This window comes from Protopterus annectens, chromosome 9.part0 (genome assembly GCF_019279795.1).
Source record: "Protopterus annectens isolate FY-2018-M chromosome 9.part0, PAN1.0, whole genome shotgun sequence".
In the NCBI taxonomy this organism is placed as follows: Eukaryota; Metazoa; Chordata; order Ceratodontiformes; family Protopteridae; genus Protopterus; species Protopterus annectens.
Window position 1 is genome coordinate 204,847,944 of NC_056743.1, and position 22,458 is coordinate 204,870,401.

General features: G+C 42.4%; 1 protein-coding gene across 1 annotated transcript in view; it reads left to right on the top strand.

Moving 5' to 3' along the window:
- The window catches only part of FNBP4 (formin binding protein 4), a gene marked incomplete in the record, with an annotated part of 825,158 nt that overhangs the window by 270,734 nt on the left and 531,966 nt on the right, over positions 1 to 22,458 (top strand). The window contains 1 exon segment of the mRNA XM_044082091.1: positions 13,391 to 13,755. Coding sequence (XP_043938026.1) covers positions 13,391 to 13,755 — 365 coding nt within the window.

The window sequence follows — 22,458 nt, forward strand, 5'->3', positions numbered from 1 at the left end:
CAGACAATGGCATGTAGTGTATAAATAGGCAAGGGGGAAGCAGGTCTTACCCCTGTGCAGATATTTAGATATCTCTGCGTTTTTCCACTCTCACTGCCATCTTATCAGGAGCCTTCATGATTTTGGATCTTGTCTTATCAGTCAAACCTCTTGCAAGATTTCACAGGAGATAAGTCCTTTTTTACTGGAAATATTTATGGTTCCAGCATAAGCATCTCCTGACATTTCAAATTCCAGTTTTGGGATTTGTGAAAAGGGAGATTTTGTGGTGAAGATCTCAAATCTCTCAGAATCAAAGTCTCCCATTCTGTGTACCTCTTCCAGCACAGTCTGTTACAAGAGGTCTCAAACTGTGCTTATGGAGTAGTGTCTAACGGGATAAAAATGCAGGGTCTTTGGAACACAAAGAACAGACGAAAACACAAAAGAAATGTTAGCTGTTCTAAATGCTGTCTTATCTTTGGACTCTAGGACCCCTCTAAGTGCTTACAGACAATGGCATGTAGTGTATAAATAGGCAAGGGGGAAGCAGGTCTTACCCCTGTGCAGAAATGCCATGGTAGCCTGGGATGTAGCTTTACATTCCAGTTTCACTGTACAGGCAGGCGTCTTGTATACAAATTATGTGTCAGACAATCTGAGCAGGACCAGGATAGGTGCTTGTAAATGTAAAATGAATCAGAGGGTCTTACAAGAATAGATACAGCTGTTGACAACACCACTGATCTGTATGTCTCTGCTAACAACAATCGATTGGCAAAATCCTATTCCAGGATTCCGTGCAAGATGGCCTGGAAAACGCACACACTTTTTTTCCTTGGGCAAAAATTTTCTGTATGCTTTTCCACCCTTTCATGGATATCCAGGATCATTCTGAAAATTCAGGACGACTCCCCAAAAGTAATTGTGATGACTTCTTTCATCATAGGCAACAGTGGTTCTTTCTTCCTTTGTAAATGACAAGGGGCTATTACCATAAATTTCCTCACAGACGATTCACTCTCACAAGGTCAGGGGTATTTGATAAATCTGGATCCTAAGCAACTCCAGCTGACTGCTTGGATGATTTAATTTCTAATACCTTTTAGGCAGCATTTTTTTCCTGAGGACTTGCATCAGGTATTACTAAAGGCAAGAAAGCCTGTTATTAGAAAACTGTACATTAGCAAATGGAAAAGTTTTTCTATGCTAGAAAAAAGAACCTGCACCGATTCAGGGCTACTGTTTCTCTGGTTCTACAGTGTTTGTCTAAGTTACTACCTATGGCTTGTCTTTTTCCTTGGTCAAGGTTTAGTTGTCAACCATTTCAGTCTGTCTGCCCACGAATCCCTCCACTTTTAGTGCAACCTCATGTAAAAATGTTTTTGCAAGGGGTGTTGCATAGGGTGCCTCCTTGGGAATAGGTTGCTTCTTCTTTGGGATCTTAATTTTGTGTTAGAAAAATGAACTCTTGCTCCATTTGAACCAACTCATCAGACTGACTTAAAGTTCTTAACTTGGAAAACATTCTTGCTGATTGATCTGACCTCAGCAAAAAGACTTTCTGAGTTGCAAGCCCTCATGTGTAGTGTTACCTTAAGCCAAGCCATCCGTCTCCCTGACTTCTTTCCGGAACCAAAAAATGAGGGCGAAAGGTTACTCGATACATTGGATGTCCAGCGACAATGCCGTACTATGTTGATAGAATGTTTGATGAGTTCATTTCTTGTAAAGGGAGGAAAAGGCAACCTGTGTCAAAACGGATAATTTCAAAATTTAACGCCCACCACAACAAAACAATTCCAGGCAGGGTCAAGGCTCATTAGTGTTGGATACAAGAAGTATTCTAGAAGGAGCAACTTGGTCCTCTGTGCACACTTTTACAAAGTTTGTACACTAGATTCCTTCCCTGGGTTTAAAACAGAGCTATACTGGGACCATTCATTAGGGGTTTCTGGACCCTCATGGTAATCTCCGACAATTACGAGGAACGTAGTACAGTTGTGTGAGTAATCTTACCATTAGCAGTAAATATTCCAGTGATTACTGCTGGAGTAGCTGCTCACTCCCTCCACCCCCTTAATGTTTTGTAGTTTTTTTATGCCATTGTGAGTTTTTTTTATTGTTACGTTCCTAGCGTTTAACTCTAAGATTGATCCTCTGACACCCCCCCCCTCCCCCGGCTGTCTCTCCTTGTTGGCATGAAAGCTCTACAGGGTTTGGCACCCAAACCTGGCTTTTAATTAGCTCAAGCTGAATAACTGGGTGCATGGAAACTGCCCTAAAAGCTTTGGAAGCTGGTTTGCTGGCTGTTGTATCCTTTACATAATACAGCCCATATAGCTTAGGCAGCTGCTGCCATGATTATTCAGACATCTACTGTTATAAGTTTGCTTACACATCTTTATTTTCTTTTGAAGATCCAGAAGGACTCCCCCATAATTGTGGTAGTGACTCCTTTTTGACCCAGGCAACATTGGTTCTCCTTTTTCAGTCTGGCTAAAGGCAATTACCCCAGGCCTACTCAATGAATGGATTTGCTCACACAAGACCATAATTGTTTCATACACCTTAACCTGAAAAGTCATCCTGTAACTACCTGGATGAAAGAATTTTGATACCTTTTTGGAGGATGTGTAGCAAGTACTAAAAGGGAGGGGGTAACTGTTACTTGAAATTCATATACGTACAGGTGGGAAATTTTCTAGTTAATGCCACTTCAGGAACCAGGATTCTCTTCACACTCCGCTGCCTCTAGATGTTCATTGTGTTACCCTGCTGCAGTCATCACACTTGGGTTTTCCTGCTGTCAGGCGGTCCCGCAGTCGGCCCGAATTCCAAAGTCTTGGTCCGGCGTTGGTTGCTGTCGTTTCTTCCCTGACGTCAGTGCGCCAGGGGTATACAAGAGGCATCCAACGCCATTTTCTTCAGTCTTTCTTGCCGCGCGGTGCCCGAAGCAGAAGCAGTTCGCAAGTGCCGGTCGGCCGACACCTGAGATTTTCGAATCGAGTTTCAGTGCGAAGTCTTCAAAGCTAAGTACCCCGTTGGGGAACCTTTTCTTGCCTCAGTCCAATGTCAGAAAAAGTTAACAATTGCATTTCTTGTGGGAAGCAAATACCTCATAAGGATTTTCATTCTTATTGTATTCCTTGCCTAGGCCCAGACCACGATGTCACTGGTTGTCTGTTTTGTGCTAGGTTCAATAAGCGAACTATAAAGCGACGCTTTGATTTCGCACTACACTACTTTGGTAGGAAATTTAATTACACTATGCCGTTGGAGCAACTGACTACCGGCGTGCATAAAAAACACAAAGATAAAAACAGGCAGCCTAGATCCAAGCCAGACTCCGAGGCCTCGGCTGGGCTGTTCTCCGGTTTTCAGTGAGGTGCCTACGCAGCCCCTGGCTACCGCAGAATCGGAACCGCAGACCGCTTCAGATTCTCTAGCAGAGAGTTTTAGGCCGACACAGCCATTTTCTTTAGGCCCTACCGACGACATTGCAGAAGGAGAAGCCGGTGCTGTAGAAACACCTTCGGTTTCAGAAGGTGTCTTCAGACCGACTACTCTCATCATAAAATCTTATGCCAAGCTTAAGACTCCTCTTAAACCAAAAAAGACTGCACTTCAGTCTCCAGTTCAAGCCCCCATGCCTAAGAAACAGATGCTTAAAATGGCTGAAGATTTGATTTCTTTAATTAGGGGTTCCCAACCCCCCCCCCCCCCCAAAAGGTCTAGACAAGAGGAGGATTATGCCTCCTCTGATCAAGTGTCTATTTCCTCAGGCTCCTCTGAGGACCAGGATTACTCCTTTCCCCCTTATGAAGATTCTGATGCTGAAGATTCCTTTCCCTCCGCTTCTCCCCGTGAAGACTATTCCTTTGGGGAAACCTTACATACCATGAGGGAACATTTCCACTGGAATGGTCAGGACTACTCCGACTCAAAGAAAAGGCTCCAAGAGTTTCTTTTACTCCCCCAGCTCAGACCACTTGCTATCCCCCCAGTTTTAGACATTGTGGATGATGTTTATTTAGAATCTAGTCTAAATCCAGACTCTCTGCTTCCTGCTCCAGCCAAACCAGATAGATACTATAGAGTGCATGACTCTCACAAATTCCTTTACAAAAGCCCTGCTGCTGATCCAGAGACAATCTCCCAGGGTCCCAAAGGGGCTAAGGCTTCTATGGCTAAAAATCCTGTACCCTCTGAAAGGGACTCCAGAGCACTAGATAGATGGGGGAAGAAGGTTTACACCTCAGCTACTCTAACTATCAGAGCACTAAATTGTCAATTTCACATGCTTAAATACCAGCAATTCCTAATGTCTCATATAAAACAAAAGATGAGCATGCACCCTCAACAGTCTGAATTCAAGGAAATGCAGGATCTGTTGCATGCAGCTGAACGGGTGGGCAAACATACTTCACAATGTGGATTTGATTCCTTGGAAGCTTCCTGTAGAGCAGCTGTTACTGGGTCTGTTATACGTAGACATGCTTGGTTAAAGGAACAAACTCTGCCTGATCATGTTAAAGCAAAGTTACTAGATGCACCCTTACAGCAGGATGTCTTATTTGGGGTTAAAGCAGAAGAGGTTTTAAAGAAAATGGAGGATAAGGCAAAATCTATGCAGACGGTCAAACATTTCTTACAGGTACAGCCCCCACGCTTCAGCAGAAATTGGCCAACAAAAAATTGGTCCTTTCCAGGTTCTGACAGACCACAGAGGGGTAAATACAGGCGCCCAAGGGGCAGAGGACAAGCACAAATCCCTTATAAACCTCGACAATGGGGCACTGCAACACAGAAGGGAGGAGAAGACAGGTCCCAAACTACTAGAAGGCAAACACAATGACTTAAACCTCAAACTGCCAAGCAAAACTCTCTTGGCAGCTCCCTTGGGAGGAAAATTAGCACATTTTACAGACAACTGGTGCATCGTCACAAAGGACAAATGGTTCCTAGACATGATTTCACAAGGATACAGATTCCATTTCCACACCTTGCCAAGGATAAAAGGAATGCCAAACCTGCCACAAAATCAATGGGCAGAGGCACAAAAACAAGCTCTCATGGACATGAGAGCCATTCAACTGGTACCTACACAGGAGCAAGGCCAAGGATTTTACTCAAGGCTCTTTCTAGTCCCCAGAAAGGACAATGCTTGGAGACCCATTCTGGACCTTTCAATTCTAAACACCTTCTTGCAAGTACCCAAATTCAAGATGCTAACACTACAGCAGCTCCTTCCCATGTTGGGCAAGAAAGCTTGGCTAGTAACGTTGGACCTCAAGGAGGCATACCTGCATGTCCCTATCAGACAAAATTTCAGAAGATACCTCCGTTTCATTGCAGGTTCAACCCATTATCTATTCTCTGCACTGCCCTTTGGCTTATCTACTGCACCCAGGGTCTTCAGAAAATGCCTGGCACCAGTAATTGCATACTGCAGACAAAGAGGAATTCAAATATACCCATACCTGGACGACTGCCTCATCCAAGCAGAAAGCAAGGACATTCTCTTACAACAACTGGCTTTTGTAAAACACCTTCTAAGTTGCCTAGGTAGTACGCAGTAAATGAAAAGAAATCAAAACTAGTGCCCTCACAAAATATGACATTCCTGGGTGCCAGCTTGAATACAATGGCCCAGATGGCTTATCTGACGCCAGACATACAGCTACAACTAACTCAATACTTTAAAACAATGGCAACAAAGACCCTACTCCCTGCAAGAAAAATTCTGCAGGCCTTGGGCTTCATGGCATCTTGCATACTACTAATACCATTTGCAAAACTGCATATGAGGAAATTACAATGGTACCTAAAAAGCGTATGGACTCAACACAGCCACAGCTTGGAAACAATGATACCTCTCATTCCCTGCCTTCAACAAGAGTTTCTATGGTGGTCACAGGCATGTTACCTCAACAAGGGTCAGCCTTTCACTTTACCCCCAGCCAGGCAAGCTATGGCAACAAATGCATCGGACTACGCCTGGGGGGCACACATGGCAGTTGGAAAATACTGTCAGTATATGCCTTCCCTCCATTGCCCCTTCTCACAAAGGTGCTGCTGAAAGTCAGGATGGAGAGACCCCGAATGATACTCATTGCCCCAGACTGGCCACGCCAGCACTGGTATCCACTATATTAAGGAATATGGCCCAGGGCCCACCATGGATTTTACCACAAATTTCTCATCTGCTCACACATCAATACAGTTAGATTCTACCCAGCCAGCTCAAAACCTTAAATTTGGCTGCATGGCAAATCTCCTAAGCAAACAGCCAGCTCCTCTTTCACAAGCTGTTATGGATGTTATTCTGGAGGCCAGGAGGCCCAGCACCAGGAAAGCCTACTCAGACAAATGGAAAAGGTTTTGTGCCTGGAAACAAGCTAAAGGCCAAAATACCCTTCTGCCGGACATACCTCAGATCCTACAATATTTAACTGAGATGTTACACAAAAGACTTTCTTTTTCATCTATTAAAATCCACGCCTCAGCTATTTCAGCTCACTACAACACGGATCCTCCCTTATTTTCACATCCACTTCAAAGGCAGTTTCTCAGAGGGGCCAAAAACATCAGGCCTCCCAGGAGAGCACCAACTTGGGACCTCAATTTTGTTCTAGAAAAACTTACGCTACCTCCTTTTGAGCCAGCTTTCTCAGCTGACTTAAAGTTTGTATCATGGAAGACTGCCCTGCTGCTAGCAGTTACCTCAGCCAGAAGAGTCTCAGAGCTTCAGGCTCTTATGGCGGTAGAGCCTTTCCTCATTTTTCATCGAGACAGAGTTTCTCTACGAACTAACCCCTCCTTTATGCCTAAGGTGGTATCCAGTGTGGCTCTAAATCAAACCATCCATTTACCCACCTTCTTTCCAAATCCACAGAACAAAGGAGAAAGACTCCTGCATTCATTGGACATTCACAGGCAGCTACGTTACTACTTGGATAAAACTAAGGTTTTCAGAAAATCTGACCAGCTTTTTGTATCCTATGCTACAGCATCACAAGGAAAGGCTATCTCAAAGCAGACCATTTCCAAATGGATAGGACATTGCATACGTTTTTGCTACACCCACCATGGAAAACCAGTTCCTGCTAGCATTAGGCCCCACTCCAGCAGGGCAGCAGCTACATCTACAGCCATCCTCAGGGGGGTGCCTACCAAGGATATTCTGGAAGCTGCAACTTGGAGTTCAGTACACACCTTCACCAAACACCATCACTTACCACTTTACTCTAAGACTAGAGCTGGCTTCGCCACTGCAGTTTTGCAGGGCCTTCTGGCCTCCTCTAACCCTGTTTGACTCCACTTCCCATCCTTAGCTTTGGGATTCTACCCAAGTGTGATGACTGCAGCAGGGTAACATGATGAACATGAACATCTACATTTATGATAGGTACAAAACTGTACTGAGTGTATACCCTGCTGCAGTCCAGGTTACCCTCCCTCCATCCCCTCTGAACTAGCTGAATTTATCTCTACCACTCTATCCTATGCTACCTCTGTGGTGTATTTGCTTGTGCCTAAGGGTATTTTATTTTTATATAGCTATATGTATTTATATATATATGTATATATTTTGCCTACCTATTGGGAGCACCTGACATCTGGGGCAAGAAAAACTGAAGAAAATGGCGTCTGATGCCTCTTGTATACCCCTGGCGCACTGACGTCAGGGAAGAAGCGACAGCAACCGACGCCGGACCAAGACTTTGGAATTTGGGCCGACTGCAGGACCGCCTGACGGCAGGATAACCCAAGTGTGATGACTGCAGCAGGGTATACACTCGAACATCTACATTTATGGTAGGTACAAAACTGTACTTTCTTGATTATTTGCATGAGTTATTGTGCTCTGACCTATCTTATTCCTCTATCAAAGCTTTTTTTTTGTTGATTTTTCCTTGTCTGTACTTTGAACACTCACCCCCTTTCTTGCCATTCTCAAGTTAATCCGATTTTTAAAGGGATGTTGCTTATCCATCACATGGGAAATAGGTTTATCATCCTTGGGATCTAATACCAGCTCACCTTTTCTCCTTTTGAATCAGCTCATCAGGCTGAATCGAGATTAACAAAGAAGACTGGTTTATTCATTGCTCTGATATTGCTAGGTGTGTATCTGCGTTATAAGCACTGGTGAATGAATGAGTGATGTTAAGTTGTCTATCTCGCCTTCATTCTTGCTGGTTAGGTTCAGAGCAGATCCTCGGCTCCGACTCGGCCATCTTCAAAAGCTTGAGGGCTGCTTACTGGCTCGAGGCCCCCCTATCTCCCATGATGCCTGGCGCTAGATACCCAGATCTCGTTTGCCGCTTCTGCTGCAAGGTTGCTTTTGCTGGCTCAGGTCATATTTTTCTATTTTATTGTTAGCTTTTATAAAGATTTTGTGTTATAGTAGTTATAGTTATAGTAGTTCTAATGGTCTAGTTAGCTATTTGTAAGTTAGTCTCCTTTCCCTCGGAAACTCGTTTTTTTGTTAGAGAGTTTTCCCCTCCCCCCTCCCCCTTTGTTTCTTCAAGGTAGCCGTTTTTAGTTTGAGGCTAATCCTTGTTCTTCAATATAGTAATTTTTATTAGAAATTGTTATATATCAACAGGTTCAGTTACTATTTCTTATATATATAGTGTGTGTGTGCTGTTAGGGTGTGGTAACTTGTGTCGAGTGCGTGTGTTTTTTTACTAGTTACCTACTTCCCTTCTGTTGCTTTTTCTCTGTGATTAACATTTCCTTTTTACAGGAATGTCTAAAGATACGAAAGTATGTGGATTCAAGAAATGTGACTCATGCTGTCAGAAGATGTCACTGACAGATAGTCGCACTTCTTGTGTCTACTGTTTGGGCGCCCTACACCTGCAGGACTAGTTCGGTGTGCCACGCCTTTAGTCCAAGAGTCCTGCAGGAGCGCAGGAATAAGCTAATCCTTAGGGGTTTGCTCAAACCTGAAGGGTCACCAGCTAAGGCCCAGCCAGTGAAACCCTCTAAGCCAACGAAGCCGTCTGCTCCCAGTTCGGGGCCAGTGTCGGGCGTGGCGTCTGCTTCAACTTCGGTTCTGGCTGGAACCGAAGTACCTGTATCCCAGTCGGCCCCGACTCTGGTGTAGGAACCGTCAGAGAGCCGAAAACGCTCTAGATCTCCATCCCTAGAGTCGATACGCTCGGCTCCGGGGTCGCCTCTATTACAGTCTGAGTGAAGTCACCGATCCCACTCTTCATGAGTTTTTTGCCTCAGATTTCTTTATTTGTATATTCTGATTCTCCTACTTAATTCACATAATCTTTTAGCTAATTTCCGACAATTTCTAGCTACTGTTTTTTGCAATACTTATGGTACCATTGTTTGTACCTTTTTCCCCTTTCTCTAAATGTGTGAATATTTCTTCTGTTGGTAGTTTCTATCTTCCTTTGACTCTCTGTAACGGAAAAAAATTTCCAGTCTCTCTCTTTTTTTTTTTTAACATGGCTGACAAACCCACAAGGTTGAAAAATGAATGCCTTGTGGGCATTAGCTTTCCAACTCAGATGTCCACAGGGAATGCATGTATTGCCTAGGCCGTGTTCACTTGGATGCGGATTGTTCAATCTGCTCTAGTTTTACCTCCAGAGCTTTAAGTGATGGGAGAAGTAAGTTAGTTTTAAGAGACCTTCCTCTATCTCTTCAATTGCTGGGGCTCAAACCCCTACCAGAAAATCTGACAAGGGTAAGTCGGATGCAACTTCAAGGAAAAGGAGTCCTGTAAGAGGTCTCCAGACTGTTCTTTGTCAATTGCTTCATTGGAGCCTCCTCCTAAAATGCATAAAGGAGTAGGATCTGTCTGTCTTGGATCTGACTGTTTCAAAACCTAGATCTCCTATGATCCATACCCCTCCACTCTTGTCAGATAACGGTGTTGTCACGGCTCTAGTCGCCTTTCTAGAAGGAATCTTCACATAGACGTTTAGATCTTCCAGAAGCTCATCGGAAGCCGATATGGTTAGGATAATGAAGTTTCTCGGAGTGCAGATCCATATGGGGGTTCTCCTGGCTCTAGCTTCCACCAGATCTGTTAACAGTCTTTTTCCACTGCCCATTTGGTTATCTCCTTCTTTGATCTAACCCACTGTTTGAGTCCTTGGATCAGAGATCTCTGGAGGGTGTCTTCATCAGATGGAAAGATGGTCTGTTCTTTGACTCTGATGGTTTCCCTGGGTTGACCACCTCAGAGCCTTTCAGAGACAGAAGACTGTCAGAGCTGAAGTGTCAGCACTTTTGGAACAGTGTCTCACCCTTGGGGCTTTGGGTCTGGACAGCTTGGATCAGAGTCCCTCCTCAGGTGGAGTGAAGGTAGGGTTACAGGAGGCGATGGTTTAAGAAATTCCAACCCCTTTGCCTTCAACTTCTGTATCCTCTAGGCATTCTGCCTTAAAGGTTGTGGAGAAGGCTTCCTCCTTATGTAGAGAAGGGGACATCCTTGCCCCTCTCAGATCAGAAAGCCTTGCCTCATCCAGTTCTATGCTCTGAACCTCGTCCATCCTTTCCACTGGGACAGCTAGCCCAAATTAGTCTCCCATCAGTCTGCCAAGACCTATAATCTCTTCTGATATTTCTACAGAGAAACCCACTGAAGAAGTCCTTCGGAAGAGAACATTTGAGGAGGCACCTCGATTCTTTCCAGGAATCTCTCTTGGAGGACACTGATTTTGATGAGGGGGAAGGGGGTCCCCTAGATTTCCACCTTAAGATGTCTCCTTTGGAGACATCCTGGTGCTCCTGAAACAAAAGGGTGGTTGGTCCTCCAACACACCCTCCCAGGAGGAATCTGTGTTCCTGGAAGCTTTCGAGTCTGGCTGGTTTACGTCTTGGGTGATTGCCCCCCTTTAGCCGATGAGCTCGGAGACTTCTTCTCTCACTGGGTATGGAAGGAACTGGATACTGTAAAGTTAATTATTAATAGACCAGACAAAATTCTAGTCCCCTTCCCCCTCCCCCTCAAGGACCAGGTACATTAGAGCAAAGGGTCCTGGTCAGTGCTTTGGTTATGGCCGCAGCCACTAGGAAGAAACTGTCAGAACAGAGTTCCTCTGTCAATCTCCCTAGCAGAGAGTCTGGGGCTTTGGACAGATCTGGGAAACGTGTGTACACTTCTGTGACCTTTGCCTTCAAGTCGCTGAATTATCTGGCACACTTTACGAGGTTACAAAGAAGTCTGACCAAGGAGCTTACCATGTCTGCCTAGGATGAAAATAGAATCTCCTCACAACTAAGCACCCTGCAGTCTATTTCAAATGTGTCCATGAAGTTGATCTCCCATGCAGCGCAAGGTACCTCACAGGCAGCGAGTTCAGGCATAGCCATCAGGAGACATGCCTGGGTGTGACTTTGTGATTTTTGCAGAGCCCTTGGTCTTTGTTCATCAGTGCACCTTTTGATTGATCTTCCTTGTTTAGCCCCGAGGTAAAGAACGAGCTGTCCATATATGAACAAGAGGGAAGGACCCTGTCTGCTGTGGGAGTGCGTTTTTCACCCCCTCAGATATCTTTCTCAAGAGATTGGTGAGGAGGTAGAAAAATGTAGTTTAGAAAATTACTAGGTCCTTTCTAAGATTCATGTGTAGAGAGTTTGCCTGGGGGGGGGGGTTGAATGGATGACGCCACCTTTGCAGCAGAGGTGACCCACAGATTTAGAGCTTCAGGGATTCCTTTTCAGGTAAGGAGTCCCAACTGTTCCGCTCTAGAGGCAGTTGAGGAATGTTTGTCTTTGCACCAGAAAGCTGTATAGTACTCTGGAATATCCTTCCATGAGGGCCTCCCAAGGATACAGTAGCTGGGGACTCTGTCCCATCAGTTGAGGAATGAATGAAAAAGACAGCATCAGATATGTACTCACTGTAGTGTTCCACCTGTGTTGTCCTTTTTCATTCTTCAGCTTCCCGCCCATTTGCCCCCTCCTTTGCTTGTGGATAGATATAAGACTTGTACAAAATCCTCTTTCCTTGTTTGAACTCCAGCTTCCTTTCTCCCTTTGGTAATGTCCTCTAATAGGTTATTGTTTTATATCTAGGAGCAGCAAACTTGATCTGAGGGATGTTAGGTTGGCCGGGCATTATGGGTAAAGAAGTTCTTGGATCTGATAATTTGGTAGAAGCGTCAGAGTCAGTCGGAACCTTGGATCTGAACATCAGTTCAGGAAGAATGAAAATGGACATCACAGACAGAACATTGTGGTGAATGCATAACTTTTTTTACACAAGTATACTTTAGCGGAGTAGTTTCACAAGGCATTCTTAGATGGATGTGTTTTTTTGTTGTAGATCTTTCTTCTGGACCAGAGCTGATCAGGGTTTTCTTTAAAGATGTCATTGAGGAGGTTTTGTTGGTGACGCCATCCTAGTGGTTAGGATTAATCAGACCTTGTCAGTCAAAAGTTACGTACTTCACACGACAGTAGATCTGCATACTCGTGGTTCATCTGCCTAACATTCTCATTCACCATACACTTGCCTGGCGGATTGAGATTCTGAATAAATGGTTCAGTTATGTTTGCAAGTGACCTACTGCAGATCTGGAGTTTGATGGCAGAGTGCATGGCATTGTGGGTAGAAGGGGGGAGCTGAAATCTGAGAAGGTTTAGGACACTGCCAGACTGACATGAGAGCTGGCACTTCACTCCTAATGGTATTGTATACGAGCCATAACCAAGCAGAGCTGTCATTATGGTACTTAACAGTAGATAAAACAGAACTGCTGAGAAAATGTGTTCATAATTTTGTCTTAAAAAAAAAAAAAAAGTATTTTAGTGTACAGGATTGCTGTAACTAAGTGGTTGTCAATGTCAGTGTTTTATGGACATTAACATGCCCTTTGTACTCTGATCCTAGAAGTAAGTCATTTTAGCAGTGACCACCTCCCATGCCTTTTTCCATTATTCAGCTGTTAGATGATTACTTGATATTAACTGAATGTCTGCAAGGTAGTGTAAAGTGAATGTGACCTCTAGGCCCATACTGTTTATTAGGGCTGTGGTAATTAGGGGGTATGTTTACATGAGGAAGACCATCTGTGAAAATCAGGTTATGTACTTAGCATAACAGTGTATGCGGACAAGCGGTTCCATCCTCTGTAACATACCATCTCCCTTTTGCTCTTAGTTTAGAGGTCTAAGTGTATGCTTTGTCCACTTTGCTCGGCATGCCAGAGATCTGCAGAAGAAATTCTTAATGTAGAGCATTATAGGTAAAGGGGAAAGGTTCAGTAATCTTGTAAATCTTTAAATGCTGAGTAGTTGTGTTTCTCATGTATGTATGTATGTTTGTGTATAATGGTGTCAATCCTGAAAAAAAGAATTTTTCACAACTTTTATCTTTGTTGATAGCTGTCAGATAAGCACCTTTTAAATGCAGATGATTCTTCACTTTTAGGGAATGCCAAACTTGCTGTTGGACAGAATGGAGATGATATGGATACTGAAGAGATTAAAGAAAAAGCTAAACAGACAGTGAAACTAGAGGAGGAAGATGAAAGTGATTTAAAGGTGACTTTTAGTAGTGCTACTACTAGTCTGAGAAAAAAATATGTAAAAAAAAAAAACAACTGTTTCTATTATGTGTTTGTAATTTGTATATTTGCAGTCTTCCACACGAGTAAAAACGATATCCCTGCAGACTGTCATATAAATAATAATACGCTCAGTAACAATTCAGTAGTGAGAGACTTGGGAACACAAGTTGATTGTAGCCTAAACTTTAACCACCTTATGTTTGCTGTGGTAAGGAAGGCATTCTACTAAGCACATCTCATTAGCAAAGGCATTGCCTCAAGATTGAAAGAGGTCATAAACACCCCTGTACTTGACCCTCATCAGGCTCCCTGTGGTATATACCTTACCAGGCACCTGCAACTACTTGAGAGACCTCAGAGATTTCTGACCAAGAAAATTCAGGGTCTTCAGCACGTCATACATTGGCAGAATGAAGTCACTTTCTCTGTACTCAGTAGTGTACATACTACTTAAAGGAGGCTTGTGCCTGGCCTACAGAGCAGTCTCAGAGCCAAATCTAATGGAAATGCTGCACATCCGCAAGTCAGATGGGACAAGGGTCACCTGCTCCAGGGAACTTAACCGGGCCTGTGACATACATATGACCTGCTGGAGAGACAGAGAAGTCTCTCACAGGTTGCCACTTGTCTGGAATAGACTACCAATTCACATCAAACAAAGTCCCTTTCTGACCAAGATGTAAAAGCACTAAACACAAACTGAGGAACACAGAAATTGGAGAAGGGAATCCAAATAAGTCACGAAGCAGGTATTCCAAACACAGGTTTATTAAATCCAATCCGATTAAGCGCTTTCATCAGCAAATTTGACTTCATAAGAATAATAAACATTAAAGCCAAGTACCTTGTATAACCTCCCCCAGCACAGATGACATGACATCACATCCTCAATCTGTAATACATCACATCCTAGATGAAGTAACATATAAAAAAAGCTGTTAAAAATTAGGTACTATAAAATATATAGATATCAATATGTCTCCATACACTCTACTCATACTATTTTTTTAACTCTTAACCTCAGTGTCCATCCTTTTAAAATCCTCCAGGCTTTTACTGCACTGTACCATTGTCAATGACTTTTATTTTACTATGATAATTGCTATTTTTTATTATTATAATCCTAATGTTTGTGTATTGTTTGTACTTATACTTTTGAAACGTCTTTGGAGCTTTTCTCCCCGGACCTCTACTGAAAATGGACATATATCCAGTTAGACTAGCCCGGTCAACAAATGTAAAATAAAATAAATAAAATGTGCATCACATAATATTAAATCACAGAATATGACAAAAAAATTACCCATGTCAAAATTACATATAAAACATAGATTTGAGCTTCAACAAGGGCATAATGCTATTTCGGTCATTAAGACCTGGGTATGAGCCAGCATTGTTTAATTTGCCATTTTAGTTCCAGGAACTCCAAATAATCATCCACTGGCCCACCCCGAGGGCCTAGGTCAGAACGGTCAATGGCAAAAAACAAAATGAGTGGGATATTTCTCCCACATGATTATATAGGGCATTCATTTTATTTTTACACTTAATGTCATAACAGTGCTCAAATACCCTTTGCTTAAATGCCCTTTTTGTTTTGCCCACATAAAATCCATCACATAACCGACACTTAGCCATGTACACCACTCTTTTTGAAAAACATTAATATTTTTTAATGGGATATATGAGCCCATAATTCTTAATGAAAAAGGAGTCCCCTTCCAGCATAAATGAATATTGTCCACACCTACCACATTTAGAACAACCACCTTTCATATTTCCTTTTTTAGGTCTTCCCAACAAAGATTTAAAACTAGATTCTTTTTTATAAACAAGCTGTTTTTCCCCTAAAATCTTGGAAACTTCTTGGTCCAACATAAAAAACAACCAAATTTTTTCCTGTATATTTTTGATGTCATAAAAATTAAGAGTAAAAGGAAATACACAAGCTGTAGCAAAACTGTTCATCATTTTGTCACTTAAATGAGTATTTAGTCCCACCATTATGAAATAAAATTTTGGCAATGACACCCATTTGTCTTTTTATTTTAACTTCATTTTCAATGGCCTTGACAAATTCCAGAGGATATTCTATTTTTATTAACATATTGTTGAGAGTGTCACATTTTACATGAAAGTAAAGTTCATCTGAAACCATTCTGGCAATTCTGACGAAATGCCCCTTCACCGGTGCCTTTTTCTGGTGAACTGGGTGCCAACTGTCAAAATGTAAAAATGTGTTGGAAAGGTGGGTTTACGGTATAATTTAGAAACAAAGTTTTTTTTTTTTCATAGTCTTTGACAATAGTGATGTTGAGAAAATTCAGTTTCTCCTCATCAGTATTTAAAGTAAATTTAAGAAAATCAGTAAATACTGATAGAACTCCTCCAGTTTTTCCTCACCACCCTTCCATTAAAGAACTATATCATCCAGGTAGCGGCCATAGAGAGCCCAGGAGTCCCTGTAACAGGAATTCATAATGTACTCCTCCTCCCAGTGAGCCAAAACCAAATTGCCAAAAACTGGGGCACAACAGGCTCCCATGGCCACTACTTGAATTTGTCTGAAAAGATGTCCATCATAACTCAAAAAGTTATTCTCTAAGACAAGTTCCATAGAAGTCCTAAGAGTGTGGTTGGTGTTAAAACCCTAGTTCAGTGTGCCTACTCAGATATTCATAGAACCAGTCCAGCCCCTCCTCATGTGGTATTACTGAGAATAAATCTTTTATATCTGAAGTGGCCATTTATCAGTCAGTCATTCATTTCTGGTTGTATCTTACTGAGAAAGTCCCAGGAATCTTTTATAATCCAAGGCCTTTTTTCCACTATGCTCTTAAGTTGAAAGTCAATATATCTAGCTAGGCAATATGTTTTTGATGTCTTGGCATCCGCAATAGGATGAAGAGGAGGGTTGACAATGGACTTGTGTATCTTTGGAATGCCAAAGATAGTAGGTGTTCTGGGGTTCTTAAAATCCAATAAATCATGCATGTCAAGACTAACTTGCCCATTAAGCAACAGTTCTTCTTCAGTGAGGTCGATATTCCTGTAGGCTAGGTTCATTTCATTGACTGAGACTTCACAGTAAGTACTGCTATACAATAATTCAAGCATTTTGCTGTTATAATCCAAAATGTTCATTATGACAAGCCCTCCACCTTTATCAGGTTTCATGAGCCTAATGTTGTCATTACAGATGATACCCTGTAACAGGCACCACTCTCAGTCATCTAAGTTGTTGGTAATGCCCATCTAATTATTTTTTAATAAGTCCCTGATGTCGTTTTCACAAAGTGTTGCATATATTGACACTAAAGGGTGGGAAGATGGAATAAAAGTGCTGGGCCTATGTAAACAATTAAGCCCATCGATGGATGTTGTGTTAAAGAAATGCATACCTAAATTTAATTTCCTAACATACAATTTAAAATGCTGTCAACGATATTGGCATGTCTACCAGGAACAAAATTCAGACCTTTAGAAAAAAGGTTTGCCCACTCAACATCAACATTGACTTGGCTGTAGTTGTAAATAATAAAATCAGCATCTACATTTTGAATGGTAATTACTCACTGGCCATCAGGTTCAATTACCTCCGGTAAGCTCCCCTTCCTCCCCTCTATTGTTGATGATGGCTGTTGTAAAAAACAGTTCTCACCCCCCTCTGGTTCCTGATCCTTTCGAACCTCAACAGTGGGGGATCTAAAGGGACGTCCCTGTTTAAATAATCATTAACTTAAATATTCTCATTAACTTTCTCTTTACAACCTGAATGTTGTTCACTAAAATACCTAGCCTCTTGTCCCCCAGATGGATTAGGGTAAGCTTTTCCGGCTTCATAATCACCCTTGTCCCTTTTTAGTTTACGTTGTTTCCTTATTTTCAGTTCAACTAACCCATCATCGACATGTTTAAAAATGTTGTAGAAATCATTCTTTTTACATTGAAACAAATCATTCTTAATACAAGATTCAGTCTTGTCAATGTCTCTAATAATTAACGCCATTTTTCTGTTGTCAGCAATAAGAATTTTAGGAAACTGACATCCTTGTTTATTGAAGAAGGCAGTCAAATCCTGGTGTAACTGTGAATTTTTAATGAGACCGAAAGGATATTTCCACATTCTTGGTCCTTTTGGTACCTGTTCACGATTACCACATTCCTGAAGGTACGAGTTCTCGAGTTAGAGCTTCTTGTATTTGTAAATTAAATCCTGAAAACGATCCAGTTGTTGGTCCATGGTCATAGTGGGTTTGTCCCGCCGACCCCCATTGTTGTCAAGCCTCGTCTCATTTCTGAGCCATTCCTCTGTTGAAAAAGATGCAGCAATTGCATCACTTCCGCTTAAAGTAGTTTGTCTAGACCCATTGATAGAACCGCAAGGGTTATTCAACCCGGCAAAGCTACTCTGCATGCAGTCACTATTACTTACATAGTCTCTGTGCTGGAGTGATGAAAGAAGAGTCGCTTAGCTGTGAAGCAGCAGCAGCAATGTTATTACTTGAAACCCCCGTAGTTCCGTTAATACTCTGCTGCTGGAATAAAGTATCGACCTTTTGGTTAAGGTCCTTAACTGAGGCAGCTAAAGAAGCTAATGCATCAGCCAAAGAATTTGTATCCATATCGCTCGAGGTGTTACAGGATAAGCCTCCTTTCATACAGTCTAACCAAGACGTAAAAGCACAAAACACAAACCAAGAAACACAGAAATTGGAGAAGGGAAGTAAGTTTTTTAAATCTTAGTTGGAAAGACTTAAAAAAGGGAAATATGAAAGGTGGTTGTTCTAAATGTGGTAGGTGTGGACAATGTTCATTTATGTTGGAAGGTGACTCCTTTTTCATTAAGAATTATGGGCTCCTATATCCCATTAAAAAATATTGTTGTTTTTCAAAAAGAGTGGTGTACCTAGCTAAGTGCGGGTTATGTGATGGATTTTGTGGGCAAAACAAAAAGGGCATTTAAGCAAAGGGTATATGAGCACTGTTATGACATTAAGTGTAAATGTAAAAAGAATGCCCTATATAATCATGTGGAGAAATATCCCACTCATTATTTTGTTTTTTGCCATTGACCATGCTGACCTAGGGCCTCTGGGTGGGCCAGTAGATTATTATTTGGAGTTCCAGGAACTAAAATGGCAAATTAAACTTAATGCTGGCTCATAACCAGGTCTTAATGACCAAATTAGCATTATGCCATTGTTGAAGCTCAAATCTATGTTTTGTAGTTTTGACATGGGGCCATTTTTTTGTCATATTTTGTGATTTAATATTGTGATGCACATTTTAGGTATTGATATCTATATATTTTATAGCACCTGATTTTTTACAGGTTTTTTTATGTTTTATTTCATCCAGGATGTGATGTATTATAGATTTTGAGGATGTGATGTCATGTCATCTGCGCTGGGGGAGGTTATATAAGGTACTTGGCTTTAATGTTCATTATTCTGATGAAGTCAAATTTGCTGACGAAAGCGCTTAATCGGATTGGATTTAATAAACCTGTGTTTGGAATACCTGCTTTGTGACTTATTTGGATTAACTTCTCCAAAGTCCCTTTCTGACCCTGTTTAAGCGTAGCCTCGATGATTTGATGGGAAACAATAAATTCCTGCCATGGATTTCATCTGTGACCCTCCTAGATATGGGCTTTACTTGCTATCCAAAATCTCGAGTTTAGGCTAGATCCTTCATGTTGGGTTTCTCTAGTATTATATTGGACACACAAGGCTAGGCTTGTAAAGTTCTTTGGGTCAATAGCCCAGTAACCACCACTTGTATACTCCCTGCATTCTGCAGGTAGGTATTTGTGGAGGCTATGATACGTCCACTTCTGTGCCACATAGTGTACCTTGTTTAGCAGTGGCTAGGGCTTGCAGCAGCCATTTGCTGATAAGAGGAGGAATTGCCCTCGTACTCCTGACCTTGGGTAGATTCCCAGATAGTTCAGGACCCTCACCTGGCCTTCTTCCGTGGTGTCGTGAAAATGGAGCCCCATGAAATAAATCTACTCAAGACATGAGCAGTTTTCCTTGCCCTTAAGGCTGAGTAGGTGGTGAAAAATTGTGCATCCTGCTTCAGTGAGACAGCCAAGCCTTTATTGCAGTAAATAAACAGGAGCAGGGCTGTGTGCACTTAAATCCTCTCTGCAGATTGGCAGCATTGGTTTCTCAGTAAATAAACCACTGTGTGCTGCTTTTGTCTGAGGTAACCATTTATGTCTTGGGTAAGTAAATGTGGTGGCAAGGACTCGTAAGCTGTAGCCTTCCCCTGGAATTGAATGTAAAGCAAATCTGTAGTGTATAGATTTGCTGGGATTGGGCCATCTCTGAATAGAACCTGTTGGCTGCAGTGTTAAAAGTAGTTTAGCAGGGTAAGTGGGAGCTGATGTGGTGGATGCATTCTGCCTTGCATAGTTGGGAAGGTTCATGTGTGATTTTTTTTGCCTTTCTGTCTTATTTTTGTTAACAAACGTTTTAGAGGTGATAGACCAAAATTCATCCTTGTCACTATGTGTTTGCTGAGAAGGCTGTCTGGTTTGAGTCTGTCTGATGTTCTTCTATTCTTATGTTGCAGTATTCCAGATGTTCTTTGTGTTTCACTGTTGCAGTCATCACACTTGTGTTATCTGCCTGCAGGTAGCCATCAGTCGGCTCGAATACCAGAGTCTTGGGATTTCGGCGTCTGATGCAGTCTCCTCTTCCATGACGTCAGGTTGTTAGTGGTATAAAACATGCAGCTGATGCCGTTACATCAGTCTTTCTTGCCGTGGAGGAGCCTGAAGTAGAAGCAGTTTACAAGTGCTGGTTGGCCTCTTCCTGAAATTTTTGTTTTTTGAGTTTCAAACCTGAAGTCTACTAAAGCTAATTACCCTGTTGGGGATCCTTTTTTCTTGCTCTAACCGATGTCAGAAAAAGTTAACAATTGTCTTGCCTGTGGAAAGCAAGTACCTCGCAGAGATTTTCATTCTTACTGCGTCACTTGTTTAGGCCCAGACCACGACATCCCTCGCTGTCGGTTTTGCGCCTTAATGCCCGAACCATTCGTCGTCGGGCTTTGTCGCTAAATGCTTTCGCTCTTGTTCTCCGTATTCTGAAATGGCTTCGATAAGCCGTTCGACTACCGATCTTCCAAAAAAATGTAAAGATAAAGACAGACACTGACCGCATAGGTCCAAAACTGACGATGACGCTTCCGTTAAGCTAGTCGCCAGTCCGCAGGTACTCAGTGAGGCACCTTTGCAGCCCCTGATGCCTGCTTATACAGATTCGCAGGCCTCTGCTGAGACCCATTCGGAGTCCGGTATGCCGCGAGATGCTTCTTGGACTATGGAACCTGCGGATATGTCTACCTTCGATGGGTCCATAGCCGCTGTGTAGGCACCGGCTTTTGAGGGTGTATTCCGACCTACTGATGTTCATATTGAACAGACTACATCTTTTTTAGCTAAAACTACTGCGTTTCTCAGGCCCAGAGTTCGCACTACGCCTAGAAAACAGACAACCAAAAATGCATGCTCAAGCTCCCATGCCACAAAAGCAAATGCTTAGAATGGCTGAAGACCTTATTATTCTAATTAGGGGAAGCTGGCCTTCCCCTGCTAAAAGACAAGGAATTGAGTTTCTTCTGATTCTACAGACCAGGAGTCCGATGACTCTGACCCTTCTGATTACTAGGACGTACCCTTATCAACCTATGAGGATTCAGATGCAGAGTAATCCATTCCCTCTGCCTCCCCTCAAGAGGATTTTTCTTTTGGTGAAACCTTGCATACTTTAAGAGAGCATTTCTGCTGGAAATGCCAGGACTATCCTCAATCCAAAAAGAGACTCTGAGAATTTTGAGTTGCCTCAGCACAGGCCTCTAGCTATACCCCCTGTCCTGGATATTGTAGATTATGCCTTCATGTAATCCAGTCTTACTCCTGACACTTTACCACCGGCCCCTAGAAAACCTGACCGGTACTACGGAGTACCTGATTCTCACAAATTTCTCTTTAAGAATCCTACTGTGGATCCAGAGACCATTTCTCAGGGACCTAAAGGCATTAAGGCTACTACAGCCAAAAAACACCCCTTCAGACAGGGATTCAAGAGCTTTAGACATATGGGGTAAGAAGGTATATACCTCTGCAACTCTTGCCATTGGAGCTTTGAATTGCCAGTTTCACATGTTGAAGTACCAGCAACATATTATAGAACTAATTAAACAAAAAATGGTGTTACTTCCAGATTGTGGAGAAAATAAAGATTTACAAATGTTAATGCTTTCTGCAAACCAAGTTAGTAAACATACTTTGCATTGTGGTTTTGATGCCTTAGAAGCATCTTGCATGGCTGCATTCACTGGGTCTGTACTGAGAAGGCGTGCTTGGCTGAAGGAAGAAATCCTGCCAGATCATGTCGAAGCAAAATTACTAGACACTCCTTTAAATCAGGACCGTTTGTTTGGCACCAAAGCAGAAGTTGTTCTTAAAAAGATGGAGGAAAAAGCTAAATCTATTCAAACTGTCAAAGATTTCTTACAGCTGCAGCCTCCTAGATTCAGTAGGCATTGGTCTTCTAAAAACTGGTCCTTTCCAGCCCCTCCCAGGCCTTCAGTCCAAACCCACTGGAAACAGACCACCAAGACTACACTCTCAGGGTATGCAGAGATCTAAACAATGGAGTCCTCCCACATCTAAAACATGGAGTGGTAAGCCACCCCCTTATGGAAAAAGTTCACAATGACTTTTCAATTATCCTTCCCAGCCATGCCCAATTACTTGTGCCCCTAGGAGGAAAACCTGCCCTTCATGCAAAAAACTGGATGTCCATTACTCAGGACCGATGGGTTTTAAACATTGTATCCCAGGGATACAGATTCTACTTCCATTCACTGCCAAACCCCAAGCAAGTTACCAAAACCTTCCTGCAAACCAGTG